This window comes from Strigops habroptila, chromosome 4 (assembly GCF_004027225.2).
Source record: "Strigops habroptila isolate Jane chromosome 4, bStrHab1.2.pri, whole genome shotgun sequence".
In the NCBI taxonomy this organism is placed as follows: Eukaryota; Metazoa; Chordata; class Aves; order Psittaciformes; family Psittacidae; genus Strigops; species Strigops habroptila.
Window position 1 is genome coordinate 3,149,256 of NC_046358.1, and position 16,994 is coordinate 3,166,249.

At 39.2% G+C, this 16,994-nt stretch overlaps 1 protein-coding gene across 6 annotated transcripts in view; it reads left to right on the forward strand.

Moving 5' to 3' along the window:
* Positions 1–16,994, forward strand: part of SHANK2 (SH3 and multiple ankyrin repeat domains 2) — a 351,561-nt gene that overhangs the window by 99,293 nt on the left and 235,274 nt on the right. Inside the window, exon 2 of one of the 6 annotated variants that reach the window (XM_030483288.1) lies at positions 3,433–3,483. The exons of the other annotated variants lie outside the window; for them this stretch is intronic. Within the exon in view, the coding sequence (XP_030339148.1) occupies positions 3,433–3,483 (51 nt within the window). The remainder of the gene's footprint in view (positions 1–3,432; positions 3,484–16,994) is intronic. 6 annotated transcript variants of the gene reach the window in all.

The following is a 16,994-nucleotide window of genomic DNA, read 5'->3' on the forward strand; positions in this document are numbered from 1 at the left end:
CTTCAAGAAGGCACCAGGAAAGGAGAGTTTTGGTCTGGATTAGAAGAACATTAAAAATGTCTTGGTAATATTCAGACAGTGAGAGCCAAGCCCTATTCTCACTGGCTCGGGGTCCTGTTTCCCTTTACTAAGTGGTGTGTTGTCACTACACAATCCTTACAATACAGTGTAGTTATCATGCTCCACATATTGCTCCAGCAGATCTAAAGGAGCAAATTTAACTGAAAATCCATGAAGGGAAATACAATTGATCTAGAGCTGCCAGTGTAGTGCTTTATGTCAGGAAGGACTACAGAAATACATGATCTTAATGGATTTTTTGCCACCTGGAGTGAGGCAAATCTGATGTTTTAATACCTTATTTTACACTTTCTAATTTTCCAGTTGTGACACAGATGTTTTCTGTTGTAATTTGTCATTCTGTAATTTCGTGAAAGCAGGTCTGGGGTTGCCAACAGAGATTTTGGGTTCAACCAATTGTTGAAATAAATAACTAGTTGATTAAATCTGTATTTTCCCTTGGAAATGTCTTGTCTGAAAAAGAAACAGCAGTTTCCTTTGAATTGAAAACTGTTTTGCTGTTTATAATCTGGGGGAGGAAAACTAAATGCAAAGAGTGTAACGAGAGGGTTAAAGCTATTAAATTCTGATAATGAACATTAATGCATGGAGTTTACAATCACCCGAGTATGCCTCGATGATAATAAATTCAGACACATGGAAGTAGTTCATAATATGAGATTTATGTAGATTTCATGGAAAATTTGTCCAGGGTAATTTGTATACACTTGGAAAAATTATGCGTGTTTCTGCTGTTCTCATTAGCTTGCGAGCAATGGTGTCTGACTCCTTCGCAGCTAAACTGGCCTTTCTGTTTCCACATGATTCTTAATGTTTCCTGTTGTGTATTCCTAAAGATAATAAAATGATTGTCATAAATCATGGTCGAAGATACTCCTCACTGAAAATGTAGATTGTGACAGCAGTAACTTCTTTCCTCGTTGGAAATATTTTGTACATAACTTTAGATTTATTTTTATGCCTATTGTATGTGTGAAGTTTCATAGATAAGAATGCATATAACTGTAGTCAGTGCTGCAGTAAGCGCAGGCTTTAAGAGGTAAAAATCATCCTTTCTCAGGTGTGTGCTGAAGAATCGACCTTTACTGCTAGGGAGTGAGAATCTATTTTAATCCAAATGAAGGCAGTTCCTTCTCAAAGCACAGGCACAGGTCAGTGCTTTTCCCAGGGAAAGAGGCTGGATTTCAGGCTAAGTGGCACCAAAGACGGGGGTTGTGATGATTTGTGTGGCTCCCACAGGAGTCTCCAGGCTGGTGTCGGGAGTTGTGAATGATCCTCATTCTTAACTGCTTTCCCTTGATTTGCATTTGCTTCTGAGCTGCTTAACCACTGGTAGATTATTTCCATTTTCCTGCTGAATAATGCATGAGGGTATATAAGTGGATGTTCCTTGGCTGAGTGGGCTGCAGATGAAAAGTGTCAGCTCCTTTACAGCATTAATGTGCATTTTTTTTCTCAGGTTAAAGCTGTAGAGAACCTAAATCTGCTTTTTTTGGATAACTCCTACAAATGCCAAAATATTGGCAATATTTGCTTTTTCTTTTCTGTTCCATTTGAATACCTGTTATTACAATGAAAAAGTCAGTTGCCAATTTTCCACTACAAGCATATTTTCCTTGGGACTCCCCTTCAAGATTTCCATGTTACGTTGTTGTACCTTCTGCTGAAGCTTCCTGAAGGCTATCAGGAATGGGGTTTTTTGGTTGGTTTTGCTGTCACTAAAGTTAATTTGTTTTACCAACTCTGGACACTTGATTCCTTCTTGCAACTCCTTCTTGCTCTAGTATATCCCAAAAGGATAATTGAAGTATCCTCTGCTGCACAAGCAACCTTCAGACACAGATCCATACAGTTCTTGTGTACAGTCTGTGCAATGTTTCATGTAGGAGATTTAAACACATTGAATGCAGTAATAATTGAAGGAATGCTTAAACCCACCTATCATCCACGTAGTAGGAAAACCTCATTAATTTACTAAGGGGCATTTGGGTATCTTAATGTACACTCATTTCATTCCCTGAGGTAGGCAGATCTTTTCTCCTTTTTCAGCTTATTAAAAATATCCTTTTATATTCCTTAATACTAGAAAATCAAAGCACACCCATTACTCTTGTTTGCTTGTGGTTAGGGAACTTGTAATTCTGGGACATCTATTCAAGATAATAATTTGGTCCCTTAAACATCAAAACTCTGAGTCTTTTGTCATAGGCCATTCTAAACCAAATCTTTAATTGGGATGGTGAAATGTGAAAACTTCCAGGGATGTATCTGACATGTCACATACTTTGGAAAATGGTGTTTGATAGGAGAGTCCTGTGGGAGTGTGGTTAGAAAGAGCTTTCTAGAATAGGGAATCATGCTACTGAACAAAACTGCCTTATAACATCCATCATGACCAAACTTCCCAACTGTAACAATATCCCTTGAATATATAGACACTCAGACACGAACTGTAGATAATTATAGTGTAAAATAATGCTTTTAAACTAAACTTAGGCTGACATTTCCTAAGATAAAAGGTTGAAAGTGTGTGGAATTGTAGGGGTTGTATAGGAAACACGGCACTGAGTTGTGCAAATAGTATAATTTAATAGCTATGAAAACAGAATTCCATAAATATTCAAAACCAGTCCTATGGGTGTTTTGTGGACTTTTTATAGTATTTGATGTAAAGATGCAGAGAAACTGCTTCGCAGAAATGCACCTTCATAGATGGGCTCGTGTCAGGTTGTACAACAGGAATTCTCAAAATATAACCAAAGAATAATAAGAGGAAGAAGAGAAAAAGTATTTTGAGGAGATGGAGCTTAAGTTTGAAATAATTACAAAACCTGCTATACAAGGTGTTTTCCAGAAGGATAAGTGATGGGTTTTGTGATGGTGATTCTGCTCCTGAGGCAGGGAGGGGGGGTGTTAATGTCTTGTTCATCACTACACAAAGTGGTCCCTGACTCTCTGATGTGTCACTCCAAACACTGCACTTAAAGCAGTCTTATTCAGAGTTCCAGTTGTATTGCTAAGATATTCCAGTCTTCCAAACCCTGTGTCACCATCCTCTGCTATCTCTAATCACATTTAACATTCCTTATTACATTCCATTACCTCATTTTCATTTCCTCATTTCATGTGCAATGTGGCAAGGACAGCACAGTAGTAGAAACTAAGAAAAACTGGAATTTGCTTCCTCATGTCCTCTAAATCCTTTCTTTTGTCCATGTTTCCATTTTCAAATCACTCCATCAGAAGAGCTTCGCTTCCATAAACTTCTGCTATCAAATTTTCCCCCTTAAAATCAAATTCTGACACCTAACTTCTTTTTGATGTTGCCTTCATTCCTTGCCCTTCTTAAAGGATCCTGCTTCCCATATCCAAGTAGAAGTCCCTGGAATCCGTTCCTGTCAGGTAAGGGTTAAACTGTGGTAATTTTTCTGTTTGGGGGCAATAGTAGAAAGGTCTGATTTTGGTGCTCTGATTCCTGGTGAAGGAAAATTAACAAAATACAAAGGTATTTTAGGAGCAGAGCTTTCCCTTAAGGAAAGCTTTAATGGACCCTTATTCTGTTGCCTTGAAGTTGTTTAAGTTGGCAGGAGATAAAGAGGGTCACTACTAAAGATTCTGGGCTCTAAATAACTCTGAACTCCACATTTGGGCCTCAGAACATTGAATGGACTAGAGAAAGTTTTTAGTGTAAGATGCTCATCATTGTGACTAATAGAATGACCTCTTCTTAATGTGTTTTATACTATGTCTGTGTATGAAATCATGTATCTAGAGTAGTGATTAAATGTTGTATTATCGCAGTCAGTATGGCAAACAGAGTGATCTTGACATGTTCGAGAGTAACACGCTCTTATTTTAAGAGTGGTGTTACTGTAGGGAGTACCGGATATTTATATTATCAAGGAAGAACAACACAGTTCTGCACCTCATCTCGCACATCTCTTACGGATGACATTTCAGCAAGGATTCTGTATCCAGGTATCCTCCTCTACATGGTCCTACCTTCCTTTTTCCTGAGAAAGCCAGTAACTGTGCAGCAGAAAAAGGACAGAAAATTTCTACATTGAAAAGGAATGTTGTATGGTATGGACCAAACCGGCAATTAAAAACTGCAAGCTGTCAGAACAATAGATTGAAAAAGAGACTAATATACATTAAGATTTATTTTTTTAAGGTACGTAATTACAGATTAAGATATACATTGCAATAAGTGGGGTAGTCCCCCATGGATAGCTGTCAGCGTACCTGTCATCCATCCCCTATAAAGTGTCATCCATTTAATTCTGATGCACTGTGCGTTTTGTTTTAAAACACGCTGATTTTAATATTTTTCATATGCAATAAATAAGATAGTCATTATGTACGAATATTTCTATGAATACAGATAGTGGGTATTTTAACAGGTTCTTTATAGAGAATGGTTCTTGCTCAATGCATACTGATATGGTACGTTATGTTACTGGTGTTTTAATGTGGTTTACAATTCAGTTGTGAACAAGAAGATTCTGAATTTCATTGAACAACATAGGCTGGATTTTTTTTAAAGTATTAAATAGCTGCTTAATTTTTATTCAAAGCCAAGAGAATTTGGGCCTAGAGATCCTTTTGAGCATCCTAACTTTGGAATTTAGTTGACATAATGGCCTTGATGCTGGCCTGAGATTTGCAGGGTGTCTGCAGGAGCCATGCAGCATTCCAGGGACTTTGCAATGTAGGAAGATGGTTGTAGAATATGTATGGCATGAGAGTTCTTGGAGGATGCCTACTGCAAGCCCACTTGTCTGTGGATATGTGCATCTGGGTCTATGCCTGTCCATTTCTTATGGTGCAGTGAGTGACAGAATCTGTTTTAGAGTAATTAAGGGCTCAAAACTTGAAATGAAATGCTTCAAATGCTTTAATAAAGCAACAAGAAATGTTGGATTTGTCAGAGTCTGTATTATCAGAAGTAAAAAGGAAATGTTAACCATACTGCAGTGTTACTTTAGGTGTACTTGCTTGCTCTTTTCTGTCACTTTAACTGTACTTCAGCTCTTTGTGGATCTGAGTTTCAGAACTGAGTGTGACTGAGAGTTTGATGCTGGATCAAAGGAAGTATTTTCAGAACTGAAATACGTGTTGGAGCAGTAAAAGCCACATTCCCAATTCACTTAAACCCAAACAACCTTCTTTTAAAATCATAGGGATGAATTAACCAGTACTTTTTCCATCATGGCTAAGACATAATTTATTCAGATGGCTTGTAAATGCTTGCACAGGATGTTTTGGAGGAATAAATTATATGGGATAGCCTTTGTATTGTTGTAGAATTTGCCTCTATTCTATATGGAGAACGTTTGAAGAGAAGTCAGTTAAACTCCTGGTGAGAGACATTCACTTAGAATAAATTTCATTACTCTCAGTTATCACTTATGTCTCAAAGGAAAACAAAATGCTCAGCGTGTACTTACACATTACTATGAGAAATCATCGGGATGTAGAGTCTGTTAGATTGGCATTTTTGAAGACCAGCAGTGCCTGGTAACCGCAATATTGATTGGGTTGACAGCTTTGAAGTTTGCCTATGCAGTGTTGACTCACTTGGAGCTGTTTACAAATTTCCAATAACACTTCTTTGATTTTGGAGAAGAGTTCAAGATCAGTGAAGTCAACACTTATAAGAACATGTTTCAGTTTGGTGAACCTCTGAAATATCATGCAGGGGCTACTCTGCTCCTTGTCCTACGTAGGAATTTGTTACCTGTGCCTGGAGACATGACGGGGAATCTCCAGTCTCCCACCATCATTTGCTCATAGTTCCCCTTAGTACTCTCTTCTCCATCTTTTCAAGTGCATTTTATGTTAGTTCAGCCAAAGTGATGCCGTGCTGTGGTAGGAATGTTTTAAGCCTTTCCCTTGAGCCCTAGCTAAAATATAGGAAGTTTTTGATGCACTTCCATTAGGTTCTGTTCAGTTCCTCTCTGTATAAAGTTACAATGTAGTTGCTTTTACAAAATTCCTTACAAAAATTTATTCAAACTGTGGTATAACTGGGATTACAGGTTGTCAGAATCGAATTGTGCTGCATTTTCTGCCATGGTTACAGCCTTTGTAATGAAATATATAGATGTACCATGCTCTGTTTTTATTAGAAGTTGGAAATTATCTTGAGGACTGCTCAGTTCTGCTTAGTTTTCTGACACTTTCTGTTCTTGTCAGAATCTGCCACAAATTGCTTCACAAGCAATTAAAGTCTCATGGGATCCTAATTCTGCTCCATCTTTACCTGACAAGATGTTCATAAACACACAGCATGGGGCATCACCTGAGATGCACCGAGAGCTGATCTAATTCTTAAAACTATGAACGTGCAACTTCATAGTTTTGCAACTGCAAGAGGGATTCATATGAAGTATTGAAATCCAAAATGCCCAAATGGGTTACAAAACCAATAAGCAATACTGCTAGTCCTGCTTTATAGATTCAGAGCATGGTTTGGGTTGGAAGGGACCTTAAAGCTCATCTGGTTCCAACCCCCTGCCACAGGCAGGGACACCTTCCACTAGAGCAGGTTGCTCCAAGCCCTGTCCAACCTGGGCTAATTTATATCTGCTAATTTATATCTCTTTAGCAGCTTTGAGCCAGGCTTAACTTAACTGATGGTTTAACAGTTCCCCAAGCCCAGCAAGGTCTTGTACCAGTCCTCCCTGCTCCAGAGGCACAGCAAGAGCAAAAGCGTGACTGACATGTCCCTATCTCCCAGGCAGCCCTGCCTGATGGAATGAGAAGCCCCATTGGGGAGCTCTGGTTTAATTAGCGCAGCTTTGAGTCAGCCCCCAAAGAAAGAGGCACAAAACTTGCCTTAAGTCTATTTTGTCCAGTTCTTTTCAGTGCTCATATGATAGAAATCTTAATAAATTAAAGAAGAAAGTTGAGCCTTTCAGAAGCTAATGAAGGCATGGTTTCATAACTAAGCTTTTGAGCTACTTGGACTGCTAAGGCTGGATAGTAACAAATCCTATTCCATTACTGAAAACAAGTGACAACTTACCAGTAACAGCTTCAAAGCTCTTAGCTGCCTTCTGTGTTTTCAGAGGCTTCTCACAGTGTGTAAGGGAGGTTACACCGGGGCATGTCTTTTGATATCGAATGACATTATGTAGTGCACCCATCACATTGCATCATCACTGAAATAAACACTGGTGAGGTCCTGTCTTTTCCTTACATTAAAGCTTAATGACAAAAAATTGGAATTGTGCAATGAAAACAAATGGATTCCTACTAGTCTTCTTTCTGTATTTGGTTTCAAAAGCCGGAGTAGAGAGAGATGGGAATGTTTCGTCTTTGCTGAAATTAGCAATCCTAATGAATAGTTATGAAAATTCAAAGCTTCACCCTTCGTAACCTCCTCGATCGGTTTATTTCTCAAAATATAGCTGAAGAAATTGGGTTTGCTGATGAGCTGGTGTTGTACAACAGCTTGCTGGATCTTATTTTCCCATCTTGCTTTCTTCTTGCAGCATTTTGTGTGGATATTTGCATCTTATTCAGCCTTCTAGATCCCAAGCATTTCCAGTTTCCCCTGGGAGAAGTTTGCATGTTCCAGTGCCCTTCATTGTTCAAAATCCAAACGAGTAGCATTTTGATGTCAGGGAAAGACATGACAGGATTGCCAAATTAAAAAGAAATAAATAAATGTGGGGATTCTTCTTTCATAATAAACCTTTTATGCTTGAATGGAGAAGACATTGAGGTCAGCACCCAAGCTCTCACATGGTTACAGTAAGTCACAGTGTAGTATGACATCTGCTTCTATGGCTGTTTTGGGACTTTATTTTGGTGGTGTGCTACTACACTGTGTACTTCTCTCTTGACATTGGCTTCTGTGTAATGCCTGTAGGGAATTCCAGCAGTGACTTGCATAGTTAAATCGCAGCAGTAGATTATTTAGTCACTTTAGTGTGATTTAATTATTAAGAAACCCTTTTAAGAAAAAGCCAGCTCCACAGAGACCTTTGCTAAAGAACCAAGAACCCTCCTTTGAGAACTGGTGGCTCTGGTCAGCAGCCCTGAATTTTGGATTACCTGGAATTTTTCAGCTGTGACAGGTACAGGAGCATCCTCTCAAGCTGCTTATAGGCTTTGGTGTCTTATTTACTTATCACTCAGCAAATTCCATTGGAATTACTGCGTGTTCTGATCATTAAAACATTACCTCTCTCTTCTTTCCTTTGCTCTCTTTTAGATAATTGTTTAATAATGTATATGACGAATAACTCAAATCTATCACTTCAAACAATATTTTATTAACAAAACCAGGCTTTTTATATAAAATACAAAATGCTCTTGCTGCCTACATGCACACGTATATACAGTGAGAAAAGCCTATGGCTGGTGTTTTATTTTCCGCATATATAGCTGTAAACCTCTGCAAAGCCCAGTGTAAATTGTGATGTTAGCTTTAGATTACAAACAGCTTCATTTAGGAAACCACACAGAAAAAGGTATTGCCTAAGGATGGAAAAATATTTCCCTGAGGAAACAAAGTGGTTGCTATGGGACAGAAAATTACCTAATGATGGCTCTTCACAGATCCATGCTACTGGGCAGAATGAGAATATTCAAGCCCCAGTGGGTGAAAACGTTGAATTTTCTAGGATATATCTGTAAAAGATTTCTCTTAGTGTAGATGTAGATACTTTGAAGGAAAAGAAAGCAGCAGGTATTTTTCCATAGGATACAGTTTAATTGTGTTTTCCTTCCAGTCCTCCTAGAATACTACGCAAATGAAACGTATTTGTTTAGTCAAACTAGCTTTTAAATACCTGTGAAGTGCAGCCCTTTTGGATGTTAAGTCATGATTTCTTAAGGTGTTTCCTCGTACACATAATGATTTTTTTGGTGTAATAATGTAATTCTGTAAATTTAATAATAACCCTCTTAAATGGTATTTTTAAATGAGGGCAATGCTGAAACACTGATGTTTGAAATGCTACCACACCAGTTCTAGAAGAGCCCTCAGCACCATCCTTTAACTAACCAAAGAGAACTAGAGACTGACGTGCAGTTGGGCTGTCTGGGGTGTGTTTGGCTGTGATACACGTTATGACCTATTGCAAACCTACTAATGTGGAACGGGTTATATGCCTGTGCCCCACTGAAGCGTGTCTTTCAGAACTGAACTAAATGGACCTAGATAATACACCTAGTGGTAAATCCGTCATCCCTTGGCAGCAGTGCGTTTGCGGTCACTTTTCGCTCTGTGGAGCAATGACATCCTGCCATACCCAGACGTTGTGTAGAGACTTCTCCAGTGGATCTGCGTGGAGTATTTTGAGTAAAGGATGTCTTGCTACGTCCAGTGTAATGCTCATTTTGCCAGACCCTCTTCAAAAGGCACACATGAACCATATTCCCTGTTGGTCTTTGGTCTGGGAATATGCCGCGGAAATGCTCAAGTTCAACAGTGCTTGCTGGATTTTGCTGCACTCTGGTGCTTGTGTTACTTACATGAATTACTTAGCACTTGTCATCTTCTTAAAAACTGATTTTAAGGTCCTTCCCACCTTGTTATGAACAGTAATTTTTAATGCCTCTAGATTAGTAATGAATAAGCTCCTTCCTAATGCTTGAGGTACATTACTCTGTTCTTGAATGAAACAAAAATTAAAGTTGTTTTATAATACCTGTTTTCATTCCTTTCATAACTCTATTTCCCTGACAAGCTCAAGGACCTCAGAGGTCTGGGTTCTCCAGAGAAATTTCTGCTGTCATCATGCTTGAAATTCCCACTGGCTGTGCCTGGCTTGCATGAATGCATACAAAATCTGCTGCTGCAGATCATCCTGCTTTTAGCATCAATAGCTAAGAATATGATCTGGCAATCTGATTAGCATTCCTGTATCCTCCCAAATTCCCTAAGTGTTTCTAGCACGTAGTATCAAGCTAGGTAAGTCTTACTTGTGCTGTTTAAAAACTTTTTCTGCATGTGCTGTAATTTGAGGCATTACTAAAATCCGCAGACCATTGAGACCATTTGCCATTGGGAGCTGTCATGATTTCTGTCCTTGGCATGTGCCTCTACGTCTGTTTGCTCAGAAATATCCGTCTATGGTTATTGCCATTAGTATTAAATTTCTGCTTTGTTTCAATTTCATATCTCCTTTTCCATGTTTTTCAGACTGTTTAAAGCTACTCCCTAAATTTTGTTTCATTGCAATCCTTAGATTCCTGTTTAACAACTTCAGCCATCTTTCCGAGTCTCCTTACTCCACTTCATCCATTGCAGGCATTTCAGGAGCCGTGACATTGTTTTCTGCCAGCCAGTTTCCTGAGCTACCCATCCTTTCATAACCTCTCTGTGCTGTTCTGTGCTTATGGGGTCTACTCATCACTGCTAATCCACTCTCTAGACCTTGGGGTTTCTTCTCTCCTCTTTTTCCTTTGTGTTTGCATGTCTTTTCTTTACAGTGTTCCCTGTTAAGTGAAGACGTGTTTCTTACCTGGCATTAACAGTTGTGTGTTGGGGGGTTTGTTCTGTCACTGACTCTAGGAACCGCTGCACTGGGTAGGTATTGAAAATGTATAATATTGATAAACGTGAACTAGTGATGTTGTAAAAGCCAAGAAAATGATTATCAGCCATAGAACTTTAGCTAGGAGATAGCTGCTTCCCCCCCACTCCCTTTTCCTGTAAAAGAGAGTGACAGAATAGGTAAAAAAGATCAATTAATTTGCTGCTGAAGCTTTTCCCAGCCATAACAGTGCACAGCAACAATAGCCCTGACAGTTCTGCCCTTTAAAGAACACAAATGAAGGTTAAGATCGGTCAGTAAGGCTTAATTAGTGAGATTCTAAAGCAAAATCCACATTGAGACAGAGTAAGGTGATGATGAAGAGAGAGAACCTGTATTTTATTTATGATGTTGCTTACCACTAGCAATATATCATTCAGAAAAGGCTGCCCATTCCTGTCAGTTAATGGTCAGATAGTCTCAGATAATCTCTTCTAAAAGAGCCAACAAACTTTTAAATGCTAAGCTGCTTGGGCATGTAAGCTGAAAAGGGCACTAAGGGAAAGAAACCCTGCCCATTCTTTTAGATAATGGACCAGTGGAGCACTAGTTAAAAATGAGTTTCCTAGCTAATATTGTGAATTCATCTATTGAAATATTGATGATGTTTGAATAACGAAATGGAAGGCTTCCTGGGTTGTTCTGTTCCTGTTGGAGTTGGACTCTGGAGACTGTGATTCACAGCGATTCCTGTCTGTGGCTCTGAAGTGTTTCACTTTTGTTCCACAGATGATTCCACTCCCTTAATGGATCAAAGCAGCACATTGGGTTTCTTAATTTATTTTGCAAAGTCTAGGTTACACTAGAAGACAAGGCAACAAGAGGTGTAGGGATGAACCATGCTACTTTAGATTGAAATGTGACTTGGGGTCATGACAGGCTGTGGGAGCTGCCCACCTTGCAGCTTACCTGACTGCTGGAAACCAGGGCTGTGCCCTGTTTTCTCTCTCCATTTGTGGGCTTAGAAAAGTCTATAACTATGAGTGTTCAAAGGAATGATCTGGGAAGAGATGAAATACTTTTGAATACCATCTATGCTTTTATACTGTTCTGGTTATATCCAACATGGGTCCATTTGTATTGCTCTATATCTGTCCTCTATCTTGCATCATTCAAATGTTCATTTCTTGACTGAAATTGTGGTCCCATTAGAGTCCAGAGCAAAAGATACACCGCTTTCACTGGGACTAGGATTTAAACAGCTGTGTCTTTATTCATGACTTGACAATCTGTAGAATACGAGGTGCATCTCTTCCAGTGTCACAACTCTGTGGATGGTGTAGGAGCTTGCTCAGAGCGTTTACTTTTTGTAGGCTTTCCTGCATAAATGTAAATCATTGATTAGTCACTCCTGCATCTTAATTATTTCCTGTATTGCTGTATGGTTTGATAAATCTTTATGTTAAACTGGTGTCTGGCGTTCAGAAACTGAGTAAGACTCGAGAAGAGGCTGTGGGAATTGCACCTTACTCCTTCGTGCAGTGAGCAGCATCCAAATGTACGCTGCTTCCTTGTTTCTGTGCAACACGACATGCACTTTCCTGACTCATTGAGTACTGTGCTTCCTAAACAGTAATCCATTTTCATTTCCTCATTGAAAATCTCTTTCAGATTATATCTCCCAGCTTCCCTGGGAATCACTGGAATTTCACTGCATTTTCTTCTATCTTCCAGTCCTTCCACTTCCATTTAGACTTTATTTCTTGACCTCAGATGTGTCCTGTGAGTCCCATTTATTTCTCCTCCTTCTTTTCTGCTGATATTTCCTTTGATGTTCCTTGCAGCTTCCCAACAGAAAGGAAAGCATGGTCCTAGCCAGGGGGACTTAGGGTGAGTCATTTCTACATTTCTTGCCAAATTCTTAGCCAGGAAAAATATATTAAGACTTTATGGAGAATTTACTCTTGCAGTTATTCTATAAAAGTTTTCCCCATATATTCATGATTTCTGTTTATTCTTGTTACATTTCCCCACCCTTCCACTCATCCTCGGCCAGCCCAGGGAATGCTCTCAGGCTCTCCTGACCTCCACTGGGAACACGACACAAGGGGCGTGAATAATCTTTGTCTGTGTTTCTGTCCCCCATTGCCACAGAGGTGTCCTGGGGGACTGTGGTCACCCGTTTGTTGTCTACAAGCAGAGGTTCCTCAGGAGCCAAAGCTGCTGGGTGCTGTTTGCAGGATGGCTGCACCACAAGTTCCTGGTGAAACTGGGTCTGGTATCCACTGGTGGAGCCAAAGGCTGGATCTTCCCTTCAGTTTAGGTCTATTACAAATGTTAGTAAATGAAAAAACATTGCAAGTAATTTAAATTTGCTTCTCTACTGAAGCTTCCTGATGCATCTGAAATACATATTTTATGTTACCCTGTTTTACATGTACTGTTTTCTTTTGATACATAGTGTATTCTTCATGCACTTTTTTTGCTTATAAAGATGTACTGTTTATTATTTAAAATTCTCATACCTGAAATTGTGCCCTGGAATATAAGAGTACAATCATCCTAACTTGATTTAGATGCTTCTGTAGGTGATGACCGGCTAGATCCTAGGTGGTGAGTGCCAAATGATCCTTCCTGTAATGGGAGTGCTGTTGGACACACATTGTAGTTATACATGTGTATAGGTAATGCTAACAGGAGGATTTCTCTCCTAAACACACATTCTGCAATGATTCTGACACATCAAGATCTGCACCTGAAATGCCATGAGTTAGTAGAGAACAACATTTGCAATTTGCTTATTCATGCAATTACTCTCCTTCCTGTGATCCCATTCTTTTTTAGGGATTGGGCATTGCTGTTTTTTTCCTGCCTTTATTTGCATCACTTCTTGTCTGGAAAAAAACAGAATTATTTTGAAACTTGAACACGGAAGTCAAATTTCATTGTAGTACTCATGATGTCCGGGGGTGTGACTGCCAAATAATATCCAGAACAGTTCTATTTTCATAGTAATGCTTTGGATGTCAGCCACGCGTTTTCCTCTGAATTAATGAATATCATGGAGCTCTACCACTGCTGCCAGAAACATAGGAATAAATGGTAATGTTTCTGAAATAGTATGTATATAAGATTAGGTTTTGATAACAGGTTTCAAGCTTGCACCTTCTTTATTCTTTCACTCGGTCTTATTTACCTCCTCTGACTTACTAGCTTTGAGCAACCTGCTCTAGTGGAAGGTGTCCCTGCCCATGGCAGGGGGTTGGAACTAGATGAGCTTTAAGGTCCCTTCCAACCCAAACCAGTCTGGGATTCTGTGATATAAACAAGAGAGTTCTTTTTTATATTCTTGTTATAGAGACTCTAAACTCAGCTGTGAGTGCACCATCTCGTAACTTCATCTGCGGGCAACATCAAGAAACAGGCTACACTGAGGTGAAAAAAAGTCTTCCCTCAACAGTTACAGACATTGTAAAATGTGAGTGATAATATCTTGAATCAGAGGTAGGCATAGTGTTGTAATATTACTTTAATTATTGATCCACCCCAAAAGCTCTTCAGCGAGCAAGCTTTCCTTTCTCAATGGGATTAACCACTGAGAACATTACAAATGCTGCAAACACCTACATATTTGTACAAAGATAACCCCCTGTTACAGCAGATTCATCCTTTTTTTATCCTTTCTTACTTATACCAGCATGATTCATTAACAGTTATTTTTGAGATGAATAAATGTAGCCTACTAATATAATTTAAAATACTGTTATTTTAATGAATAAGTCAGCAGTGTTTTAGTTTCTTTTAACCACCAAATAACTAAATGGAACTAAGGATAGTGAGACAATTATCAGCTTAAATTATTGGGATTTATCTTTTAAAGACCCTGCTTAACAACACGACTTTAGATAGAGCTTGCATTGTGTGTCTACTACCTGTAGCAAAAAAAAAGACAATTGGAAATTGAGAGTGAGAGACTCTCTGCTCAGGGAACCAAAATGTGCATCATCTCAAAAACGTAAGTAGAACTTCCTTCGTGCTCACAGTGCTTAGGTGCGCTTTGGAACTGAGATGTTGAGAATAAGAGCAAATGAGGAATTCTTAAAGATCACTTGTACTACATAAGAGGGGAAAAAACAGTGTGCAAAGGATAACGTGAGGTGCTGTAATGATGGTTCTCACTAACTCCACATTTGAGAAGCTGCGTCTACAATCACATAAATGCTTTTTGCTTTCTAGATTGTTATGCCAGTCTCTGGGATGTGGAGGCCTTATGGCTTTTTCTACACTCGTGACCCCCAATAGCATTCTCTTCTTCAGTTCTCCTCTTACTACTTGGAGATTCATGGGCTTCAGGGAGGCTGCCAGAGTCAACAGTTTAGTTCTCTTGGCACTTAGTTTATGGTTTTGTTGGCAATACCTCTGCAGAATAAAACGGGGCTCCTTTTGCTGCTCTACTATAAGTATGAAAGTGGCAATGCAAGTTCTTGTCATTAGATACGTCATAAAGTCATGTGCGCCTGTGGGAAGCGAACCAGGAGAGTGAAAAGCTTTCCCAGTACTTCGTTTGCTGACAGTTCAAGCCCAGATATATCTCCTCAGTAAGATACTGTATTCTTTTCTCCATGAGAATATTACCCTCAAGGTGCAATAAGGTATTAAAAAGATATAATAATGTCTCATTAACTGAGTGATTGTTCCCTCCTCCACAATTACACTTCAGCGTATGAAGACTGGGTGATTTTTTCCACTCCTGTTAGACATTTATGTGTTGTGACCTCCTATAAATCTTCCTCTTCTAGATGAGCTACCTCATATACTGTTTTTTCCCCACCCCATTCTATCTCTATCCATTTGTCTTTGTTGTTAATTTGATGTAACTTTGCCATGATGTAGAATCTTCTAGACATTATCTCTTACTCTTAAATGCCATGTATTTCTTCTTGATGCTGGGTGGCAGGAAGATCGTCCTTAGAGAACTGGTGATGGAAGCAGTGAAAGGCAACTGTAGCCATGAGGAGAAGGGAAAATGAGGTTGAAAAATGGTGATAAGGGACCCCAAGATTTAAGAGTTGAAGAAGAGGGAGCTAAAAGAAGATATTTGTTGTTTTCTTATCATTCCTGCCTTGGGCTAACTCATGCTCATGCATGAACTTTAACGTCATGGCTTGGTCTTTTCTGTCATTTGTCCTGCAGTAAATCAGGAGTAACTGTGTGTTTGAGAGAGACTTGAGCTGGAGATGGACTATAAAGCTGGTATTCATAGTAAGTGTACTTCTCCCTCCTTATGCACCCTGTGTTATCATTTAGACTTCTGCACAGGTACTGTAAGATGTTCTCACAGCAGAGTGGATGCGTTTCATGTCTGATGTGCTGGGGGAGTAGTGCTGAAAGATGCCTGGAGAATTGGTTCCAACTGACTGGCACCAAAAGTAGTACAAATAAATTTGCCCAACACCCTCCACCCTCTCAGTAATTAGAGTTTTCTATTTCAGTTGTTACTAGCATAATCCACGTGCCTCTGACACATCACTTGACCACTCTGGTTGCTAATGTATTTTGTGACTTCTACAAGAGTCCAGTCTTTTTTTTTTTGCCTCCCATTGAGAGCAACTTCCACTTTTCAGTTATGAAAAGGGTGTTATTCTAAATAAAACTGACATGATCCACCAACACTTTTGGAAGCACAGATGCTTTGTCCCACTATTTACTAAAGAGGTTCACACTTAGATTAAAGCAGTGAAATCAAATCACTGAATAAAGCCTGGAACAACATAATGATTTAAAGAATTCGTTGAGAGCTTTTGGTAGGAGGAAAGTTACACAAAGGCAAAATGAGATTGTTTTCTGTACAACACCAGAACACAGAAACAGCATGCAATCCAATATTGATACATTTGTTTTTCTAAGCATCTTGTGTAGTTTCATTTGTCTTTGTTCTCCTCTGCAACATCAGACTGCAACCCATAAATTCGTGTACTGCATCCAAGGCCCGCTGGCATCAGACATTAGAAGAGGAATTGGGCCTCTTCGCTTGCAGGAGGTACCAGCCATGAAATTCCTCTCACTCTGAATGAAACTGCGTATTTATTTACTTATTTAGCATAAACTATGTAGGTTGGAATATGCACAGGCTCCCTGATGCTAAATGACATTTTCCCCAACTCAATGTATATATATTGCAAAGAATGAAATTAATTTGTTGTGTATTTCAGTGCTTCCAAGTGGTGCTCCATCAGGATGATATTTCGCAGTGTATTATTAGGGGAGAAAATTGCACCATCCTTTCACCAGCTTGTTTAAAGAGCTTAAGACTTTGTAGTGGGATATATTTATATTTTATCTGTATTTTCTGTCTTACTGTTGGAGGTAAAAGAATGCAGCTTCAGGGGTTCACACTTGAATGCTTTCAGTTCAAGCTGA